Consider the following 21741-nt stretch of genomic DNA (forward strand, 5'->3'; position numbering starts at 1 on the left):
TCATTCAAAGTATATAAGAATTCAAAATGAAATTTTGAAATAAATTCCAACAGATTTCATGACTATCATCAAACATGAATTATACCTTGTGTAGAGAAAAACCCAGAACAAACAAATCCCGACAAACTCGATACAATAGGGACATGCATGGTAACAAGGCCGGTCGTTTCATGTTCTTCCCCATTGAATATCATCCATGATATCACCCAAATTGCTGAAAATTACCTTTTCTGTTGAAACTACATACTTCCGTTCCGATCGCTTCCATGCAGTGTCCATTTAATCACCTTAGATTTCACATTTGCCACATTTATAGTTGTTAGCACATCATGATCAGCTCGTTGATCTCACTCGCATTTTTTGTGTTGTGTTGTCTTGCAGGTACGAGTAATTCCAGTAAGCGAAGTGGTGAGTACCACAAACAAATAATCATCAAAAACTATAAATTTTAGACAAAAACATTTTTGAAGTGTCCTTGAACAAATTGTGTCAAGTTGAAACTAAGGTCCATCGGTTTCAGAAAGAATTTAATAACAGAAAATGATTTTCTTATCGACATATGGTGATTTTGGAGATTTCATTTTATCTGTGAATAAAACAAAACTGAATCAAAAAGTCTATATCATTTAAAACTAATGTTGCATTGCTTTTTTTAATCAATGTCCACGATAACAACTTCTAAGGTTATCAGTCTCGAGTTCTGGGTAGTTTCATTCAATAACATAACCGTCAAAATCACAACCTCTGGACACTCTTGTATTGCAGTAATTCATCGCTGCGTTAATTTTTCATTTTGTTTTACAAGAGGGAAAGATAGATAGATTTGCTCTGTAAACAGAAGACTTGATCTCCTTGTGTACAATGGTTCGGGGCAAAGACACGATGAGGAAGAGGGAATCAACGATAATAAAATAGGAAGAGGAATCAACGATAATCAAATCAGGCTACCTGTACCTCTCCTATCAGGTCATTCTATTGAACCAAGAGGGACAAAGCTATGATCATCACCATGAGATCAAACCAGAGGCAAAAACCGATATGCTTTGATATTCGTTGCCTTATCGTCTTTGATAATATCTACCGCAGTCGTAGGTGAAACGTCGGGCATATAACTACGCCGACCATATCCATAAAACTGGGGAATCAGCTTTCACACGAAGCTGTAAAACATTCAGTGAACTGCATAATATATATGAATGTACTAAAAGTTACTTAGAAAGACAAATATACATTTTTCGCTATCATTTTATTTCGGTATTGAGAGTACTAGTCTTCAAAATTATTCGCTTTCCCTTTCAAGTGACATTATCTTCAAGTCAATTGCCAATTTCTTTTGGAGAATATCTGGCTTATAGTAATACTTTATACAATTTTGCTAAATACTACTTTTTTTGGTAATGAATACATGATTTCCAGGTTCTCGTATCATGACGCCTAATGGAGAGTCTCCAAATTACATACCACAACCACAACCAAGCTCCGTTCCATTCACGACACTGATAAACGAAAGTATGATGTTGACGCAGTCAGCATTGAACCCTCCAGTAATGACAGTTGCACCTCCTGTATCCACGGGTACGGTACCTCCTGCAGCTATTGCCTCAGTACCACCCATTCAAGTAGTTAACCCACCTATAGTTTTCACAGTGAACGAATCATTCATGTTGAATGGTACCTCATCAGCATCAAACCCTCCAATGGCGCCAGGTTCCCCATCATTTTCGCCTCCCATAACAACTGGTACGATAATTTCTAACTCACCTATAGTTCCCATTATAAATGAATCACTGATGTTGAGTAGCTCAACTGTGGGAGTTAATACAGTTTCAGGAAGTAATAGCGCAGATTTATTGAAACCGACACCACTTACTATAGATACTGCTTCTATGTTAACTAGTACATTGACTCCACCAAGTATATCTACAGTAACATCTCCACCAATAGATATAACAACTTTTCTGGTTTCTATCAATCAATCATTAATGATCCAACCTTCTTCTTCGAGTACTTCTTCACCTTCTGCAGTCTCTCTTTCTCCTCCTACTACGCTTTTGTAGTTACTCCAGGATCAGCTCCAACCACTGGTTCAGTAACAACTGGTATTTCAACCACTGCTTCTTCCGCCACCACACAATCTAGTACCTCTCCAATTGACTCTGTCATTCCACTTTCAGCATCTTCTTCAGAGGTAGAACCTAGCATGGGTGTGGAGAAAACGGCTGAACAAACAATAACTTTGTGTTCGCGTTACAAAAATTTGCAGATGGTATGCTCAAATTCTACTACTGATGAGAAAATTGAAACCAACGCAATTATTTTAGATCCGAATGAATTTTGAATACCAGTCTTGCTGCTCCAGTATTTGGAATTGCAGTCCCCTCTGAAATTAAAATTTTTGTAAATATCACATCTAACCCAACTTTTAACATTCACATTTCTACTGATCCTCCTGTTACCGAAGTCACTGAAGATACTGTTATTATCGAGGTGATAAGAGAAAACGAACATTTCAATATATCAAATGTTCCATCTGTTTCTGTAAACATTTCTTCCGAACCTCCTGTGACTGAAGTCACCGAAGAAGCAGTTGAATTATTGATGGGAACGAAAACATAAGCATGTCTCCACAATCTCAAGACATAATTTTTGAGGATTCCATTGAAAATACTGTTTCAGAAGTCCCTATTTATATTGATTTGTCAGATCCGAACAGAGTAGATGTCGATTTTGGTATGACAACGTCATCATCATCGCCTCTGACAACAGTTTCAACCACTACCAGTACTCCAGTAACCATACCAACTCCTGTACCCAAAAGGAAGTTTGAGGAGAGTAAGTATCATGGTTCATTCTGGCACAAACAATTTATAATAATAATAATTATCGCTTTTTGAAATTATCAACATCAATTACATTTTTCATTCCATAATGTTATAGTGAATGTTCCATTTTCAAGTGTACAATTTGCTCCTTGTTCAAGAATGTTGATTGTATATATTTAGTGTATTTATTCAATCCTGAATAGTTCTATATTCCTATTTTGTGAATAAATATGTAACAACTGATTCACAATTTGATCGTGTTCACTTTGTTTTATGAAAAAGTAATTTTCGTTATTTCAAAATTTCTATAATTAATTTCAATGTTTTACTCTAACAACTTAAATGAATATATTGTTATAAAAGTTATCGAAAATATTTATTGAGGTACGTAGAGCCGTATGGAAACGATATGTATTTAACGAAAAACCCATTCATCTACTCTTATAATTTAAATTCGTTAACATTTTCAGGCGTGGACAATCCCCGAAATATAAGAAGAATCGGTGGAGGTTATTTACTTGTCGATGATCTAAACATAATCATCGAAACGTTCATCTACTTCAAACTATAATTTACTTTGATCCTACCAGTCACATTTGAATTGAAGAGGGAAATTCAGTTTTTTGGAGAAAAGCTTTTTATCTCTTTTTTCTTCAGTATTATACAAGAACTACCAGTGTAGTGTATGCACATTTTTCAAAGTTCAATGATATAGAAATAGAAAGCCAAAGAGCTTTTTCCCAAACTACCATTCACAATTCTGATACTTACATTACTAGGGTGGTCCCAGAAATACACAGCCTGACCTAGAGATGACGGTAGTTGTTTGAAAAATATAATTTTAATAGAAAGTACACAATCTATAAAGTACTCGTTTCACGTTTGAAGACGATGCGTTGTTTACTATTATTTTGGCAGTCATCAATAGCGAACGTTTTCGATGATTTTGTGAAAATGGAGAAATTTGGTTATCGTAATGTGGTTAGGTTAAGTTAGATCAGGTCCAAAGGCTCTATTCAACCCTCCACCGCAACCCGCAAGGGTTTATTTGTGGCTCACAACTGTTCACACTCGACCAAATAAACCCAGCTTCTTAACGAAGCCGATTTTTGTATGGTGAGTGGACTTACAGATCGAATGGTAAAAGTATGACTCTGCCGAACTCTAAAAACCTGATTCGGTCCCTAGCGGGGCAGGCACAAAGTATGTGCTCTGCTGTTTCATCATTTTCCAAACAGAGATGACACACACTGTCTTCCGACAGTCCGAGTCTCTGCATATGATGATTCAAATGACAGTGACCTGTAAAAAGGACTGTTCATCCCTAGTGTAGTCCAACAACTGTTTGGTATCAAGCTTCGAAGGGTGAATGAACGCCTTGGATTGAGCCAATGCTGGAAGATTCTGCCAGAAGTCCATAAATCTTCTTGCCATCCAGGTGTTCAATCTTTGTTTGATCGTAATGACTACAATACTTTTACTTGAAAGGCTACAGCCCAACCAATATTAAATCTGAACTGGGTTCTACTCTAGGTTAGTATGGTTTTTCGTTAACAACAGTAAAATATCAGGTAGCAGAGTTCAAACGAGGCCGTACGAACTGCCAAGACGAGCATCGCAGTGGTCGACCAAATGAGGTGACGACTCCAGAAACGGTGAAGAAAATCTACAAAGCCGTACTGAATGATCGTCAACTGGAAATGCGCGAGCTAGCAGACTCAGTAGGCATTTCAAAAAGTGCGGTACACCGTATTTCATCTGAAAATTTGGACATGAGACAGCTGTGTCCAAGATGGGTGCCGCGTTTGCTCACCCTCGAGCAAAAACAGCGTCGTGATGATGTTTCAATTGAGTGTTCAACAAAGTTTCACAGCAACAAAGCAGAATTGTTGCGTCGTTCCATAACTATGGATGAAACGTGGGTCCATCACTTTACACCCGAGATAAAAGAACAATCCTCCATTGTCTAACGTGATTTAATATGATTTGAAATTCCTGAAAGAACAATTAAAAAAATAAATTGAAATGAATAGCTCAAAATAACAATATATTGAGCAAAACATGGATGGACAATGGAAGTCCTAACTAATGAAATTCACCATGTAACATTGTCTACCACCTTCAAACGAGGCGAAGACCGTTTAATCTGTGGACAAGGTCATTTCATCGGTGTTTTGGGATGCGCGTGGGATAATTTCGGTTGACTATCTTAAAAAAAGTAAAACTATCAACGACGGGTATTATGCGAACTCATTGCAACGTTTGACTGCAGAAATCAAGCAAAAACAGCCGCGTTTGTCTGAGAAAAAAATGTTGTTTCATCAAGGCAATAAACCAGCCCACGAATTCATTATCGCAATGTCCAAAACTGACGAAATGAAGTTTGAATTGCTACCTCATGTACCGTTTTCGCCAGATTTATCCCCTCGGATTATTTTCTGTTACTGAACTTGAAAAATTGGCTCAGATTTTCCTACGATGTAGAAGTGATGTCGGCAGTTAATGGCTATTTTGAGGAGCAATACATCTCTCATTATAAAAATGGTATCAAACTCATTGAAGGTCGCTGGAAAAATTTGTATAGGGCTGCAAGTAGATTACGTTGGAAAATAAATACATTTTTTCCAAAATTTTGTGTTTCCTTTGTTGGGCCGTATACTTCTGGGACCATCCTCTATGTTATTCATATTTCTCACCACGGTTCATGAAGGAATTTAAAAATTAAAGTATATTTGAATATATACTGAATGGTAATTATTCATAGCTTCTGTTTTCAGAGTGTTCGGAGTATTACAATATTGGAAAAAGAACAACTAGAAAAACTAAAGTTCAAGTTTTCATCATTGGCGGTGAAAATTCGAGAGAGAAAGAATTTCCTCATATGGTAAGATCTATTATGAATGAATGATTTTCTTTGAAATCTTCATTTCTATTTCATGAATTTCACTATAAAGGCGGCTTTGGGCTATGGAAAACAAAACCAACAACAGTGGTTATGCGGGGGAAGCCTGATCAGTGAAAATTACGTGTTGACAGCTGCCCATTGTTTAACAGCAAAATCTTTGTGAGTATCAATTTTTTCAAACTCTGTGTAGCAAATCATTCTTGATATATTGAATAGATTCTTTTTTTCTGATTTCAATTCCATTGCTTTCAGTATGTCTATTTTAGAGAATATTTATTGTAGTAGAATAACAAATAACGAAGAGCTGTTATAATCAAAAGTACTGTTTATCATAAAAAGACAATTTCTCTAGCCTCTAGCGATTGCAATGGATATGTTATGGAATGAATTAATATGGAAGTAGAAAAATCATGTGAATGAATAATATTGATATTTTTGAGATGTATACATACTACAGTCAAATGTCAGTTTGACGTCTGAAATTTCAGTGCAAAAAATTATCGAATATTGAAGTAGAACCCATGTGTATTCACTGAATGGATACTTCGAAATATCCTATGTTTGTAAGAGGCCGCTGCAAGATTTTGGAAGAAGCGGTAGCATTATAATCCCGATAGTTCCTGAAATTTCAGTTGGAGTTAACATGTTAAATTATCTATTGTAAACATGTTATGTTTCTTGAGAATAAAACATCACTATCAGTAAAGAAGGTAAATATTCCTTTTGAGGGCACCCGGTGATTTTGAAAACAATTTTTGAGTGTACTTACGTATGTTGATGCGTAGATTACGAATCCGAAAGAAAAAAGCGGCGCTCTCCCTTATTTACAAAGTTACTTCCCTTCAAAGTTCAGAAAAGGAAACTTCTCAGCCTTCTTTTTCACAATATAACTATTTAAAAACACAAGCATTTATTCACTAGGTCACCGTATTCCTCCTTCCTTGACACTTTTCACTTCAACAACGGAGCTGCTTTTTGGTTATATATCTGTATTTTACGGTTAATGGCATAGTTGGTACGACTGATGCTGTCAATATTCCTGAAGTAATTCAAATGTTTTTTGTCTTCATTTTTTGTGTTTTTCTAATCACTCACGTTAAACTAAAAATCCAAATCTACGAATTTGAAATAGTAGGCGGCGGCAAATACCAACCACTTTTTTCTGAAATGTCACTAGTAACTAACCTAGAAATACAAGAATATTACCAGAAGAAGCATTCGTTTTTAAATTGAGTTTTTTATGAGAGAAATGTTGATTGTTGAATTGAATATTGTCAATTAAGGAGGAATAAGGTGTAAAGATGACCTAGTGAATAAATGCTTGTGTTTTTAAATAGTTTATCTTGTGAAAAAGAAGGCTGAAAAGTTGCCATTTTTTGAACTTTAAAGAGCCGTTTTTTTTCTATCGGATTCGTAAACTACGCATTAAAATACGCAAGTACACTCAATTTTTTTTTTAAATCGCCGGATTCCCTCAAAACGAATATTTACATTTTCTCTTCATATATGACCTAAGGAGGACAACTCCTCCCGAGGAGTTGTCCTACTAGGTCATCGTCATTCCTGTCCTTTCCAGGAAGGTGGACAGGTCCCTAAAAGACATCTTCTTTATATCGGCAGGTGTAGGCCAAGACTCGCCGAACACACACTCTCTTATTGACGATAATTCCGGACACTCGCATAGGACATGCCTGACAGTTTCATCTTCCTACTTACACATCCTGCATAGAGGTGTGTCCACTAGCCTCATATTATGGAGGTATTCTTGTTGACAGTGGCCAGTCAGAAAATCTACTTTCAAGCCTAGGTTGTCCCCCTCAGATATAATACACTTGTGCCACCTTTTTTCCAATCCCCAAAGTAGTTCTGACATGAACTTTTAGGTATGTCCATGAGCTCTCTCAGCGATTAGGTTTTTATCTCGTCAATCGTCGCAAAACGCCGTCTTTTCATGGGTCTCCTCAATCTTGGGAACAGAAAAAAATCTCAGGGGCCAAATCTGGTCAATACGGTGGGTGAGGCCTGATTACGGTGTTGTTTTTGGCTAAACAATTATGAACAAGCAATGACGAGTGAGCAACGTTATCTTGATGCAAAAGCCATGTATTGGTTTTTCACTATACCGGATATTTTCTTCGTATTGTTTCTTGCAAGCGGTACATAACTTCCAAATAATACTTCTTATTGATCGTACGACCATGTGGTAAAAACTCCTGATGCACTACGCCACGGTAATCAAAGAAAAGATTGAGCAAAACTTTGATTTTAGATCAAACTTGGCGTGCTTTTTTTGGTCTTGGCTCTCCTGGGCTCTTCCATTGGGAACATTGGACTTCGTTACCACACGCTTCATGCGTATGGCAACGCATGAAGCAACATCCACGGCAACTTTTGGATCTGAATGAAATTTTGAATGCCAGTCTTGCTGCTCCAGTATTTTGAATTGCATTCTCCTCTGAAATTTAAATTTTTGTAAATATCACATCTAACCCAACTTTTAACATTTACATTTCCGCTGATCATCCTGTTATTGAAGTCACTGAAGGTTATTATCGAAGAGAAAACAAGCAAATGTTCCATCTGTTTTTGTAAGCATTTAATTCGACGATTATCCATAACATTTTTCTTCACTTTCTCAAAATTTTCATCAGTTTTTGGTGTGCTGGGGCGTCCAGCGTTGTCATTCGCTTATTCTCGACCTTCTTGTATCACTTGTAAATATTTGTCTGACTCAGAAAACAATCACCGTATGCCACTATCGGCATTTCAGGTGTTTTGGAGCACTCGATTCCATTTTTTACACAAAATTTGATGCAAATTCGTTTATCCTATTTCCCATAGCAGAAAATCGCCGAACACGCAAAACACTTCGAACTTTCATGCCTCTCACCAACAAACTAAATATGCTATACAGCTGAAACTGTGAATATATATTCGAAACGAGTGTACCAATATAAAAAAATCGCTAATCAAATGTACGCAGCCCGCAAAATTTGAATAATCACCATATTTTTTGAAAAGCCCACTACACTCTTATCTGTTCAATTGGTAACATTTCAAGTTTCTGGTTGAATACTATTAGAGTTTTTTCCCAACACCAAACCGTTATTTCAACACCTATATACGTGTTTCGATTACCTAGTTATCATCTTCAAGAGGAATATCAAACATTTTGATCGTTCTCTTGAAGATGACCCCTTGGTGATCGAAACATGTGTCGAGGTGTTTGGTGTTGGGAAAAAACTCCAGAAACATTAATTACTACACTAAAGGTTTCTGGTTGACGGTAATTTTTTGTTTGACATCGAGGTAATTGATCCTGTGAAGCAGCAATGAAATGAAATTCTCAAATTGTGTTTATGTTATCAAAAAAACGAACAAATAAAAAATTGTATATTTTCGACTATTATTTTCAGTTCTTGAATATACAAAGTGAAAACTAAATATATTTGGTGTCTGTCGTAAAAACTAGGAGGCGATATAAGACCATAAGCTTTCACGGCTGGAGTGGAGTCACGAATAAAGAGAACAAAATCCGGGGTGGTAAGCCTGAAGTACTTCAGGTTCCATTCAAACACGGCCTTGTAGCTCGAATTTATTCTCTCAAACTAGGTGGTGATGTTTGTTGTTTCTGAAGAGTGAAAACACCTTCAATATCCAACTGATCTCGTCCGCGGTAAAATTTGAAACTAGTCCAATTAGCTAAGTTACAAGATGATCGTGTGAAAAAAAATACAGTACAGAAACTAGTATTTAGGCAAAACATTCGAACCGAGCTATTTAGCCTGAAACACGTGTATACGGGTGTTTCTTAATTTAATTTTTTCATCCTACGGGAAACCTGCATCATGTTAATATATTGAGAAAGGGAGCAAATAAAGCTCTCTAAGAAAAAGAAGTTGAGACTTTGCCCCGGTTGAGATGTATTGAATTTTTCATTTTTTTTTCAAATAATAGGTAGGTAAACGTTTTCTAGAAACTTTTCATTTATTTTTAATTTTTTACATATTCAAAAAATATAATCAATAATTACTCTATTCTTATTTTTTCAATACACATACGAAACGGGTCACCAAACCGCGACACGTGTTTCACTGTACGAAAGCTTCTTCAGGCGTATTCAGTATCAATGTAATGTGTTTTTGTATCTCCATATATCAATTGATATTAATCTACTGTGTCGTAGTTATATACTGATCGATAGAGAATTTTGTACTCTATACATTGATGCTGTTCTTTTTGTTTCCAAATTATAATTTTTTGCCCCCTTCTCAGCTTGAGATGTCGTTGAGCGTCGATATCAACCTACAATAATCCAGAACGAGGATTTGAGGACCCCGATGGAGACTGACCCATCACATACAGAGCATGGGATGGTGGAAGAACTGGGTATCAGCTCCCATTCGGTTTCCCATGTTTTAAAATATATTGGAAAGGTCAAAAAGCTCGGAAAGTATGTGCCCCACGATTTGAACTATCCACGAAAATTGTCACGTTCCGAAGTCTGCACTTCTTTGCTTTTGCGCAACCAAAACGATCCTTTTTTGGATCGGATAGTCACGTGTGGTGAAATGTGGATCCTCTGTGAAAACAGGAGACGTTCAGGACAATAGTTGGACGCCGATGAGCCACCCAGGTACTTTCCAAAGGCAAAAACCCAGTAAACAAAGAATACAATCCAATATTGTGTATGTATTGAACTGTGGAAACTGTCAGAAATACTATGTTGGTCAAATCGGACGGTATCTTAATACACGAGTTTCAGAGCACATGAGAGACTCTAAAAAACTGAATATAAAAAACCCCACAACTCTCATGGGCACATTTTTGACTTTGATCATCCAAATATTCTGGATGTTCAACCATATTTATCCAAAAGACTTTTGAGCGAAATGATACATATCCTCAAATGCGATAGTGTTAACACTACAAGAGATGTGGATGGCCGTAATACTGCATATTCAATTTGATGCGTAAAATACCTGAATAATTTTCAATTTCTTCATTCTTTTTCTTTCTGCCTTTGTTTAAAAAACAGACACCACCTCATCAGAATTACAAATAAAGCCATTCGTTTGATTCATGTCGTTTTGGGTTGGTGTTGTCTCGGAAATTTGCTGTTGCAATGTTTTTTATTTTTATTTTTTAGATATGTATCTAATACGCCTGATGATTTTTAAAATAGTATTATTATCAATACGAAAAAACTACTATTCAATGACTAATTTAATTAAAAACTCATTATTTCTTGTGAAATTGAAACGATAATAATCATATAAGTTTTGTGGAAGGTATATTTATGGAAATTCATTGTCTCAGAGCCCTGCAAAAAAATTTTATTAAATTTGAAACGTCCCAAGAATACATTAGTTTTTTAAGAAAAAATTGATCCTGTTACCCAACCAACCCCTTTTTTAAAAACATTATTGTATCACTAAGCCAGTTGCCAGATAATGGTTACTGTATAGTGGTCAGCAGCTGATATGATCACAGCAGAGTCCAATTGTGAGGAAATTGACAAAATGTACGGAAAACTCCGTCAGCAGCAGCCGGCACTGCGAATTGAGCGTCAAGTTCTGCTTCACCCAGCATATGCCCCAGACCTCTCGCTAACCGATCACTATATCTTCAAGCACTCCGATAACTTTCTCACCGGTGGAACCATCGCCAATTAGGACTAGGCAAAAACGGCCTTTGTCGACTTCATCGAATCCTGTGCACACAATTTTCATACTCACAAAATCACTTATGATGCACTGTTTGGAACCTTTGGTGTAGTAATGAATATTACTACCCTCATACGAAAGACAACTCTTAGAAGTTGAGAAACTTGTGCGAGCTAAGGACTAACGAGGTCTTACCTTTTAACGTGTAATTCCTAACAAGGAATCTTCTACTCTCCAATTAAACTGTATTTTGAAAGTGTTTTTCTTACTGTGTTTATATGTGATATGACGATTTATTAACTTTTATATTGTAACAAATCAATAAATCAACTGTTTTAAACAAATTTTCAACAATATTTCACTAATTACAAACTAACACGTGTCGAGGTGTTAAAAATAACGATTTGGTGTTGGGAAAAAACTCCAGTTATATTCAACCTGTGGTAGATGAAACCAATCAGGTAGATGAAACCAGAACCTTCGAGATCCAAAATTGGACAGTAGAACTAAGCTGAACCTCAAAATTGGACAGTGGAGCTAAGCTGAACCTCAAATACATTGTTCAAGTTCAATGCCTGTCTTTATATAGTGCAGTGTGTGGGGTTCCTGTTGAAACAGTTCCTGTTGAAACAGAGACTAGAGGCTAGGGTCCCTTCAGTGAGGGGTCGGTATTGCATTGGTTTTTTTATAATGGCTTTACAATTTGTTTCTCAATCTACATTGGTACATCCCAATTCGTTATTGTTTGATATATTTACTGTTCATTTCCATATTTCTCAATTGAATTCTTCTTCAAATTTGAAATATTCATCACTTAGTCAAAAAACGGATATGAACTTCATTATCAATTTCATTTATTTTCTGACTAAATTACTAAACAACTCTTTCTGAATCATGAGTTGCCAAGTTTTATGAAACAATAAGAAATTATGACTACGCAATGTTGGCCTCAACACTTCTCAACCGAAATAATTCTTCAATTCAAATGTATATGTTGGTGAAATTTTCATTTCAGAGGTGACATTCAATACGTCAGACTTGGAACTACTACTCTCCAAACGGAAACTTTGAATTCCGAAGATTTCAACGTAATCAGGAGGATTCCTCATCCGGGTTATGTCCAAGGAAAACAGTACAACGATATCGCATTGCTTCAGTTGGACCGACCTGTTGATTTCTCAGATTATATTGCACCAATATGTTTGTCAGACTTTAAGGATTTTGTCAACACGAAGTTGATAGCTACGGGATGGGGAAAAGTTGAAGCAGATGGTATCGGCAGTCCAGAGTTGCAGAAAGTTGAGCTAGAATATTATCCTAATGATGTTTGTCAAGTGGCTTACGACAGTATTTCCTTGGAAGACTTGCCGAATGGAATATCAGAAGAAACACAGATTTGTGCAGGAGCCTTCGACGGGTCAAGAGACACTTGCCAGGTAGTTTTTTGTGTGTATTTCATAACCTAGATATTCTTCTGTATTTAAGGATACATAATTCCAAAGGACAAGTGCAAAAACTCATCTCATGATTAAGTATCACGATTGATTTCAGATTTACAAATTGAATATCTGATTGAAGATCTGAAGAATAGAGAGGCAAACTGATTGTAGAGGTGACAGAATATCTATAAGATAATGTTTATGAGCAGAAAGTGCATCACCTTGCAAAATTTTGTTGTATAAAAGAATGTTGGAATATTTCAATATATCAATAATTTGTTGCCAATATTTCCATAATGATAGTATGGATGAAAATATATCTACTTGATAAAGGAAAAAGGGATCCTTTGATAGGAATAAGATCACGAATTTTACCATTACAATGTCAGATCACGGCTATTGTTAACTTTGAACGTGACGTTATAGGATTATTGACATAATCCTGTCATCCACCCATCGTCTTATTTGAAATATATTCCTACTCATCTATTCATTTTTTGATTTTCATGGAATTATTTTCCAGCAGCTTGACTGCATTAATCTTTCCAGATTTCATATCATTTCTAGAAACATGTGGATTCGTTTTCCGATGGCATTTCAGGTTAGCTTCCCGAATTTCTGCTACCGCAGTTGTCAGTTGATTGGTCAAACAACCGACACTGACATAAAAACTTGGCAAGTTGACTTGGGTGTCACATCAATAGGTGGTTCCAGTTATGTTTCGTTTGCGTTTACGCAGCTATTTTTATCAAGTACTTTCTTGGCTTTTCTCATTTTGTCTTCAATCGAAGACCGCCTGCCCGGTACTGACGATGCCCAATAGGCTGAAAGAGCTGTCTACCGGTGGCTCTTGAATTGAAATCAATATGGGAATGATCAAGAAGTACTCATCTATTCATTTTTTGATTTTCATGGAATTATTTTCCAGCAGCTTGACTGCATTAACCTTTCTACATTTTATATATATATATATATATATATATATATATATATATATATATATATATATATATATATATATCAATAGCAGACCACTAAATCTTCATGCAGTCATTGTTCACTGTGGTTTTGGCGTTGAATCTGGTCATTATTACGCATTGGTCAAAGACGAAACGGACTGGTTTCAGTTTGACAATAGTCGTGTCACTAAGTGTTCTGACGATGTCTTGAATTTATTGGAGCCTCCGGAGACACCATACACTTTATTCTATGAAAGAGAGGACATTGGCAGATCAAGATCTGATGTGGTGCTGCAATATTTTTCTTTTTTATCTGCGCGGCATTAGCTGGGTTATTTGCTGTTTTTTCCGTTGGGTATCCACCACACGTACCTACAAAGTCGAAGGTCTGTATGAGAGGAAAGGGACAACTTTGAGCATGTCATAATGCACTTTTCCGGAATATTATTAATTATTCTGACTGCCGCCCCGGAGTATGCTTGTGGAGTTGTTTCCTGGCTTTGTCTGCAGGTGGCGCAGTGGGTATCCCACTGAATCAACTGCAGAGAGATTCCATGACTAGCTGGAATTATATTTGTTTGGTCGTGATACTCAGACGGTTCACATCGTTCTGAAGAGACCATGCCCGGTACTGATGATGGGGCAAACACCCCGAAACCGGTCTATCGGTTGGTCGATTCGACCAAACAAAATTGATTTCTGCTTTTCATAGTGGGAAATAACTTGCGACGAATCTACCAAGTCGAAGACGTTGCACAGGTGCCAGATGGTTTTACTTCAACTCTCTGCGCGGCATTAGCTGGGTTAGTTGTTGTTTTTTTCCGTTGGGTATCTGCCACACGTACCTACAAAGTCGTAGGTCTGTATGAGAGGAAACCTTGACTTGTCATAATGCACCTCTCCGGAATATTAATCATATATATAATATATTCACTTTTTCCAGTGCGTATTATCTAAAATTGAAGAAAAACAGGTTAAGTAATCATTCTCCATTTTGTGCAATAAATCATTATGACATCATATTGTGTGATACGTTGCTGTATTCACAATAGAAAATGGAGTCGTATACGGGGTATACTTTAGTTTCGGCCCATATAATAATACAAAGTTGATGACGTTTTCTAAATGACGAAATGCCGCAGAAAAATTCTGCTTACGTTGTCGTGTAGTCCGTAAAAGTGCTATTCGTTCCATTTTACATTTCCTTTGGAAATGAAGCTAGGAGAAAATTAAAACAAAATTCTCAAATTTCGGTTTTTCTCGGATATCTCCAAAACTACTCGGAATATTAAAACTTTCTAAATGGCATAGTATTTGGCACATAAATGCACTACTTTTCTCTCATTCAATTGACCCCGTATCACTCACAGTTTCCGATATTTCCATGATTTTCATTCTTATCTTGACCAATTTTTGAATTTTTCCTTTCTGAAGAGCATCACTTTCTATCAGTCCAATATTTATCCAACTATTCTAATATTTTTAAACTGATATAACTGAAACACATACAATTTCAATAATCTATTTTCAGAACAGCTAACTTTCCTGCCAGTAAATTGTGGATTAGGGGCTTTTATGGAGAACATTTTCAATTTTCATTATTTCTTAAAGTGTGTCAAATATAACTTCTTCGTTTATAAAAACTCACAACAATTTTCCAAGGAAATTGTCAATGAACACTGCTATTGAATGTAATCTCTAGTGACTATACATTTTGAGCAATTACTACTGATAACTGCTGAATTTATTGCTATTCTTTTCATTCAATTTTATTATAGGGTGATTCGGGAGGGCCACTTCAACTACAGCAAGACGGAAGATTGTATCTCGTTGGGATCACATCTTTTGGAATAGGTTGTGGTAGAGCTGACAGTCCTGGAGTCTATACACGAGTGTCCTATTACATACCATGGATTGAGAGTATTGTTTGGTAGATGAACAAAACAAAAACTGAATCGATCAAAATAATGGATTTTGAACTCAGAAACAACTCGAAATTGTGATAAATATAATATATGAGTGTCGTGCGTTCTTTATTCCCATCATATATTTAACTAAATTGTGAAAGAAAGATTTTGCATTTCTACTTCTCCATCTTTATACAAATGAATGTGGGAATCTTCCAAAGGAAAGAAGAAAACAAATTATTTCAAAATGAATTGTTCATAAAGATGTGTGGATCATTCAATGAATCAACTTTCAGGCACAAACTGGAAAAAAGTCCTCTCGAAACAACTACTTACATATGAACAATGAATTATACTAAAACACTCTTTCCTATTCAGTTTGTATTCTGAATATTTATTATGGAATCGAATCAGATATCATTCACATGATTCCTACACAATATGGTGAATGAAAGGTGAAATTTGACTTACATGGAACGGTGTCATCCTCAATATCGAACATCCGATGTTTCGAAGTAAGACGCTTGCCTCATTGCATTTTCAGCACCAATCTGGATAACATTATGAGATGAAACACTCAATATATATGTATATATGGCGGGGCATTTACCACATTCTAGTCGATATATACCAGATCTCTTCCCTTTGTCTAATTTAGGTTTGGCATTGAATAATCTATTTCCTAAATTTCTGTCAAACCTAAATCAGGCAAAGGGAAGAGATCTGGTATATATCGACTAGATATCGACTAGAATGTGGTGAATGCCCCGCCATATATACAGGCCAAACTGGTAGAAATTTTAATACAAGGTAACATGAACATGCCATTTCGGATAAAAAATAATTAATGTACGAACATCTTCAAAATTCGAAACATAAAATAGATAAAGATAATTTAAAGATCCTTCACACATGCGAAAAAGGTAAAATGATGAATCTGTTGAAATCTATGGAATTAAACAAGTCAAAGAAAAATCTTAATTCTATTGTCCTCAACGAACGACTTGATCTAAATAATAGTCATTTCCTGAATCTATAATCTAGTTCCCAAAATCTACATTATATCAAAAGCTTTGTTTTGTTATGTTCATGGATATTACAGGTATACAAAATGTAGGTACCAAATTATTTATGATAGGATAGGCAACTTAGGTATAAATTACTCCGATTTAAATGTACTTATGATGTACTGTTTGGAACCTTTGGTGTAGTAATGAATATTACTGGAGTTTTTTCCCAACACCAAATCGTTATTTTTACACCTCGACACGTGTTTCGATCACCAAGTGACCATCTTCAAGAGGAAGATAAAACTAGAAACTACTCAAAACTAAAGCTATTTATGCTATTCAGGTACATCATACAGGTAGGTAATCAGTAATACCACCCATACAAGTATACCACCCTAAATTAATTTTACAATTGGCCTTTCTATTATTTCACAATATATCCTTGTGTATGTTTCAATGTTACAGCTATATATAGAACAATTTTCAGCTATATAAAATTAGTTTCACAATATTGCCTATCTAAATATATTTACAATGTGTCTTTTTCTAGTAATCAGTAAACCCAACAATATTATTTCAACAAGCTATATAGTATGCTATTTGGTATTGGTCCGTTATCGTTATTCATAATATTATTATGTTTACTTATTTCTACACTCTCATAGGCATCTAGTTGCCTGTTGTTGTTAACTTGTCTAACTAATCTTAAAGAACTGAAGTCTATGGAATGGTTTTGTTGCAAAATATGATGGGCGACTGCTGATTTTTCAGGTTTTCTATATTTTTAGTATGCTATGTGTTCCTTATATCTTCGTCGAGAATTCTCGACTTTGTCTTTTGGACTTCCCAAAAGGCTCTGCAGTGTATGACTTGTTTTAAAAACCACCTTCATACCTAGTTCCTTGAAAATCTTTCCAAAGTTCTTCGTATATTGGTGGTATGGAACTGAGATGTATTTATCTCGGTTTTTGTCCTTTCTGAAAGTCGAGATTTCGTGCATTCTTAACCTAAACTTCTTTTTCCTAATTATGTCATCTACAATACCCCTCGGGAAACCGTTAGTGGCTGCTATTTCTATATTGTACGTTTTTCTTTTGTGAACCTATCATGTGTTAGAGGGAAAGTCAAAAGACGATGCACCAAAAAATTCAACCCAGTACGTTTGTGCTGTCCACAGTGATGTGAACTGTCAGGAATATACCTGTACGTGCTTGTTTCTTTTCTAAATATATCGTATTCTAACCCTCCATCTTTGCTCCTCATAACCAAAACGTCAAGAAATGGTAGTTGTCTCTTATTTTCTAATTCATACGTGAATTTTATTGATGGACATGTATTATTTAAAAAGGAAACAAAGTCTTCGATATTCGATTTTTTGGTATCGAAGCGAAAATATCATCCACATACCTTAGCCAAATCCTAGGAAAATACTTTGACTTTTCTTTGGTTTCCATTTCGAATCTGCTCATGAACAGGTCTGCCAGGTAGGGGGACAAGAGATTTCCCATGGCCATTCCTTCCTGTTGTTCATAAAAGCAACCTTCTACCTGGAAACGATTTTGTTTCATACACAAATTGGTAAGAGAAACGAATTCATCAACTTCGTTGTTATTGAAATTATTTTTCTCTAGTAATTCCCTGAGGTATTGCAAGGTCTGTGGAATTGGGACGCTAGGAAATAATGAACTAACATCAAAAGAAACCAAAATCTCACCTTCTTGCAGAACCATGTTTTTTGTATGTTGTATGAACTCCAAAGAGTTTTTTATACTAAAACCTGGTTCCGCAATAGACAAGGTTTCAAATTCCTTAGTGAGCCACTTCGCTATTTGGTAGGTAGGAGCTCCAATAGCTGACACGATGGGGCGCATTGATTTTCCCGGTTTATGGATTTTTGGGAGGCAATATAGTTTCGACACCGTTGGGTTGGAAACTTGTAACTTCTGTTTCAGTTGAGGAGTAAGTATGTTGTCGCATTTCTTTAGGACGTCTTTTACTTCTGCAATCATCTTTGGTAACGGGTTCCTGGACAATTCCGCATACGGTCCGTTAGTAATGAGAGTATTGACCCTTTCGTAGTAGTCCGATTTATCCAGAATTACTACTTTGTTACCTTTGTCGGCTTTCAAGTAAGACGAGAACGTTTTTTCTAGCACCTGAAAAATCAGCAGTCGCCCATCATATTTTGCAACAAAACCATTCCATAGACTTCAGTTCTTTAAGATTAGTTAGACAAGTTAACAACAACAGGCAACTAGATGCCTATGAGAGTGTAGAAATAAGTAAACATAATAATATTATGAATAACGATAACGGACCAATACCAAATAGCATACTATATAGCTTGTTGAAATAATATTGTTGGGTTTACTGATTACTAGAAAAAGACACATTGTAAATATATTTAGATAGGCAATATTGTGAAACTAATTTTATATAGCTGAAAATTGTTCTATATATAGCTGTAACATTTAAACATACATAAGGACATATTGTAAAATAATAGAAAGGCCAATTGTGAAATTAATTTAGGGTGGTACACTTGTATGGGTGGTATTACTGATTACCTACCTGTATGATGTACCTGAATAGCATAAATAGCTTTAGTTTTGAGTAGTTTCTAGTTTTATCTTCCTCTTGAAGATGATCACTTGGTGATCGAAACACGTGTCGAGGTGTAAAAATAACGATTTGGTGTTGGGAAAAAACTCCAGTAATATTCGATTTAAATGTAATCAGTTAGTTTTGAAAATGGTGTAATAGCCGAAACTAGTCAACAATAAAGAAATATCGTGGAAAATAGACAGGAACCGCTCTTAGAGCGCCTTAAGGATCCCGTAGTGCTTGTGTTTTCTCCTTAAAAAGAAGGTATTTCCAGTTTCAGCTGTTAAGCATGTGTAGTTTTTTGGTGAGAGGCATAAAAGTTGAGATTGTTTTACGTGTTCATTAATTGTTTGCTATAAAATAAAATGAATCAAGAATTTGCATCGAATTTTGTGTGAAAAATTTAAAGAACACTCAGAAATACCCGAAATGTTGACAGTGTCATACCGTGGTTGTACTCTGATTCAGACAAAAATTTGCAAGTGAGTTAAGCTTTTCGCAGAAGGTCGAGAAGATGTGAATGATGACGCTCGTCCTGGACCCCACAGCACGTCAACAACCGATAAAAATGTTGTGAAAGTGAAAAAAATTGTTAGGTATAATCGTCGAATCATTGTAAAGTCACGTTTTTCATAAGAAAATATTGATTACTGAACTAAAAAGTTCAAAGAACGTGAAATGATGTGTGGAGGTGATGTTGTGAATAAATACTTGTCATTCTATATTTTATATTATGCGACTGTAGCTCTGAAAATAAGGGAGAACATCAATTTTTTTATTATATCATATTCGTAATCTACACGTTAAAATACGTGGGTACTCACAAACCTTTTTTTTAATCAACGGGTGCGGCATATCCGAAATTTTACTTCCAAATGTCAATAAAATAATTGCAAGAATTATACGTGAAGCTTAAGGGACATTTTCAACCACAAAATACATTGTTGAGGAAAATGTATTTTTTTTAAATTATTATTGAATGATTAATGAGAATGGAACTTTTAAGGGGTGACGATCAACTGTATTACCAAACATACGCCAAACTAACTGAGTTTTATAAGAAAACAAGTATAGCTGAGGCACCAGTCAATCTAATAGTAACACTGATGATCTTCAAACATGACTCAACTATCAGATCACTATTATAATCTTCATGCAGTCATTGTTGAATCTGGTCATTATTACGCATTGGTCTAAGACGAAACGGACTGGTTAAGGTTTGACGATAGTTGTTTCATTAAATATTCTAGTGATAGCTTGAATTTATTGAAGCCTCTAGAGACACCCCACGTTTTGTTTTATGAGATAAAGGACATTGGTAGACCAAGATCTTCAGATGATGTGGTGCTGCAGGTTTTTCCGGGTTTTTCTGCAGCTGAAAAAGCAAATGCGCCACTGGAATCAATGAAGTCGCCCCGGAGCGCCAATTAATTTTTATTGTTTCATAATGTCATGATTTGCATCACTTTCTTCTTTGATATCGATACGGATTTCCGCTAAACGTACTCGCTTGCGCTTAGTTCTGTTTTCAAAAACAGAAACATAAAACTTGTTTTAGTTTCGAAAACAAACCCGAATTCCACCAAACAGACAAAAATGAGTCTGAGTCGCGTATTTTGTTGTGAATTGTTTATTATAGTTTCCACTATAAGAACAGTTTTTATCATGCCTTCTGTCTAGGCTATGTTTTTTTAATGGGATGCGATTGTCAATAATCGAATATTTTGAGTGAAAGAAGCGAAAGCAAAAAAAAAATAAAATACTGGATGAAATAGGTCATTGTTCAGAAGACGAGTAGATTATGGAACGGAGAAAATTGTGGCAGATTTGATAAATGATGACATAGTAATGAATGGAACTGAAATCATCGTTTCGTAACTTTTTGAGAATGTCCCATCACGAATTTGAGAACTTGTTAATTACACTGGGACAAAAAATGTTCAAACAGAATATAAAGATATGTTATATCTGAATAGTTGCTTGTTGTTGTCGTCGACTGTTTCGACATTGCTAACTCAGTTTACAAAAACACAGACAAAACACCGACACCTTTTGATCTTTCCGCCAGCTGAAGGGACATTTCGTTGTTGACAAAAACAATCGCCCGCGATACAAAGTCTTCAAAATGTTTCTTACTCTGATAACTCAAGTTTTTGTTTTGTTAAAATGGACACAGTTGCAGTTTCCTAGTGGTTTCGTCCGTTTGATGGAAATCCGCCTTAAGATTCAAATTCGTGCTCAGGTTATGGAAAACAATAATAAAATATGCTGTTCAACCGGTTCAACCTGATTGAGAGCGAATCTAAACGTTTTGGTGTTCTGTCTGTGTTTTTGTAAACAAACGGTCGGCGACAACAACTACTCAGATATAACATATCTGTAATTTGTATTCTGTTTGAAAATTTTTGGTCCCAGTACAATTAACAAGT

General features: G+C 35.7%; 1 protein-coding gene across 1 annotated transcript; it reads left to right on the plus strand.

Moving 5' to 3' along the window:
* LOC111510146 (clotting factor G beta subunit) lies at positions 1-15814 on the plus strand. The gene is made up of 7 exons (XM_074169620.1): positions 1-408; positions 1417-1740; positions 2677-2832; positions 5600-5706; positions 5777-5886; positions 12409-12829; positions 15570-15814. The coding sequence occupies exons 1-7, from the start codon at positions 330-332 to the stop codon at positions 15723-15725; spliced, it is 1353 nt and encodes a 450-aa protein (XP_074025721.1). The 5' UTR covers positions 1-329; the 3' UTR covers positions 15726-15814.
* Positions 15815-21741: the final 5927 nt, after the last annotated feature.

This window comes from Leptinotarsa decemlineata, unplaced genomic scaffold, assembly GCF_025532065.1.
Source record: "Leptinotarsa decemlineata unplaced genomic scaffold, Ldec_3_MD MMD2_P_RNA_scaffold_5, whole genome shotgun sequence".
Classification (NCBI taxonomy): Eukaryota; Metazoa; Arthropoda; class Insecta; order Coleoptera; family Chrysomelidae; genus Leptinotarsa; species Leptinotarsa decemlineata.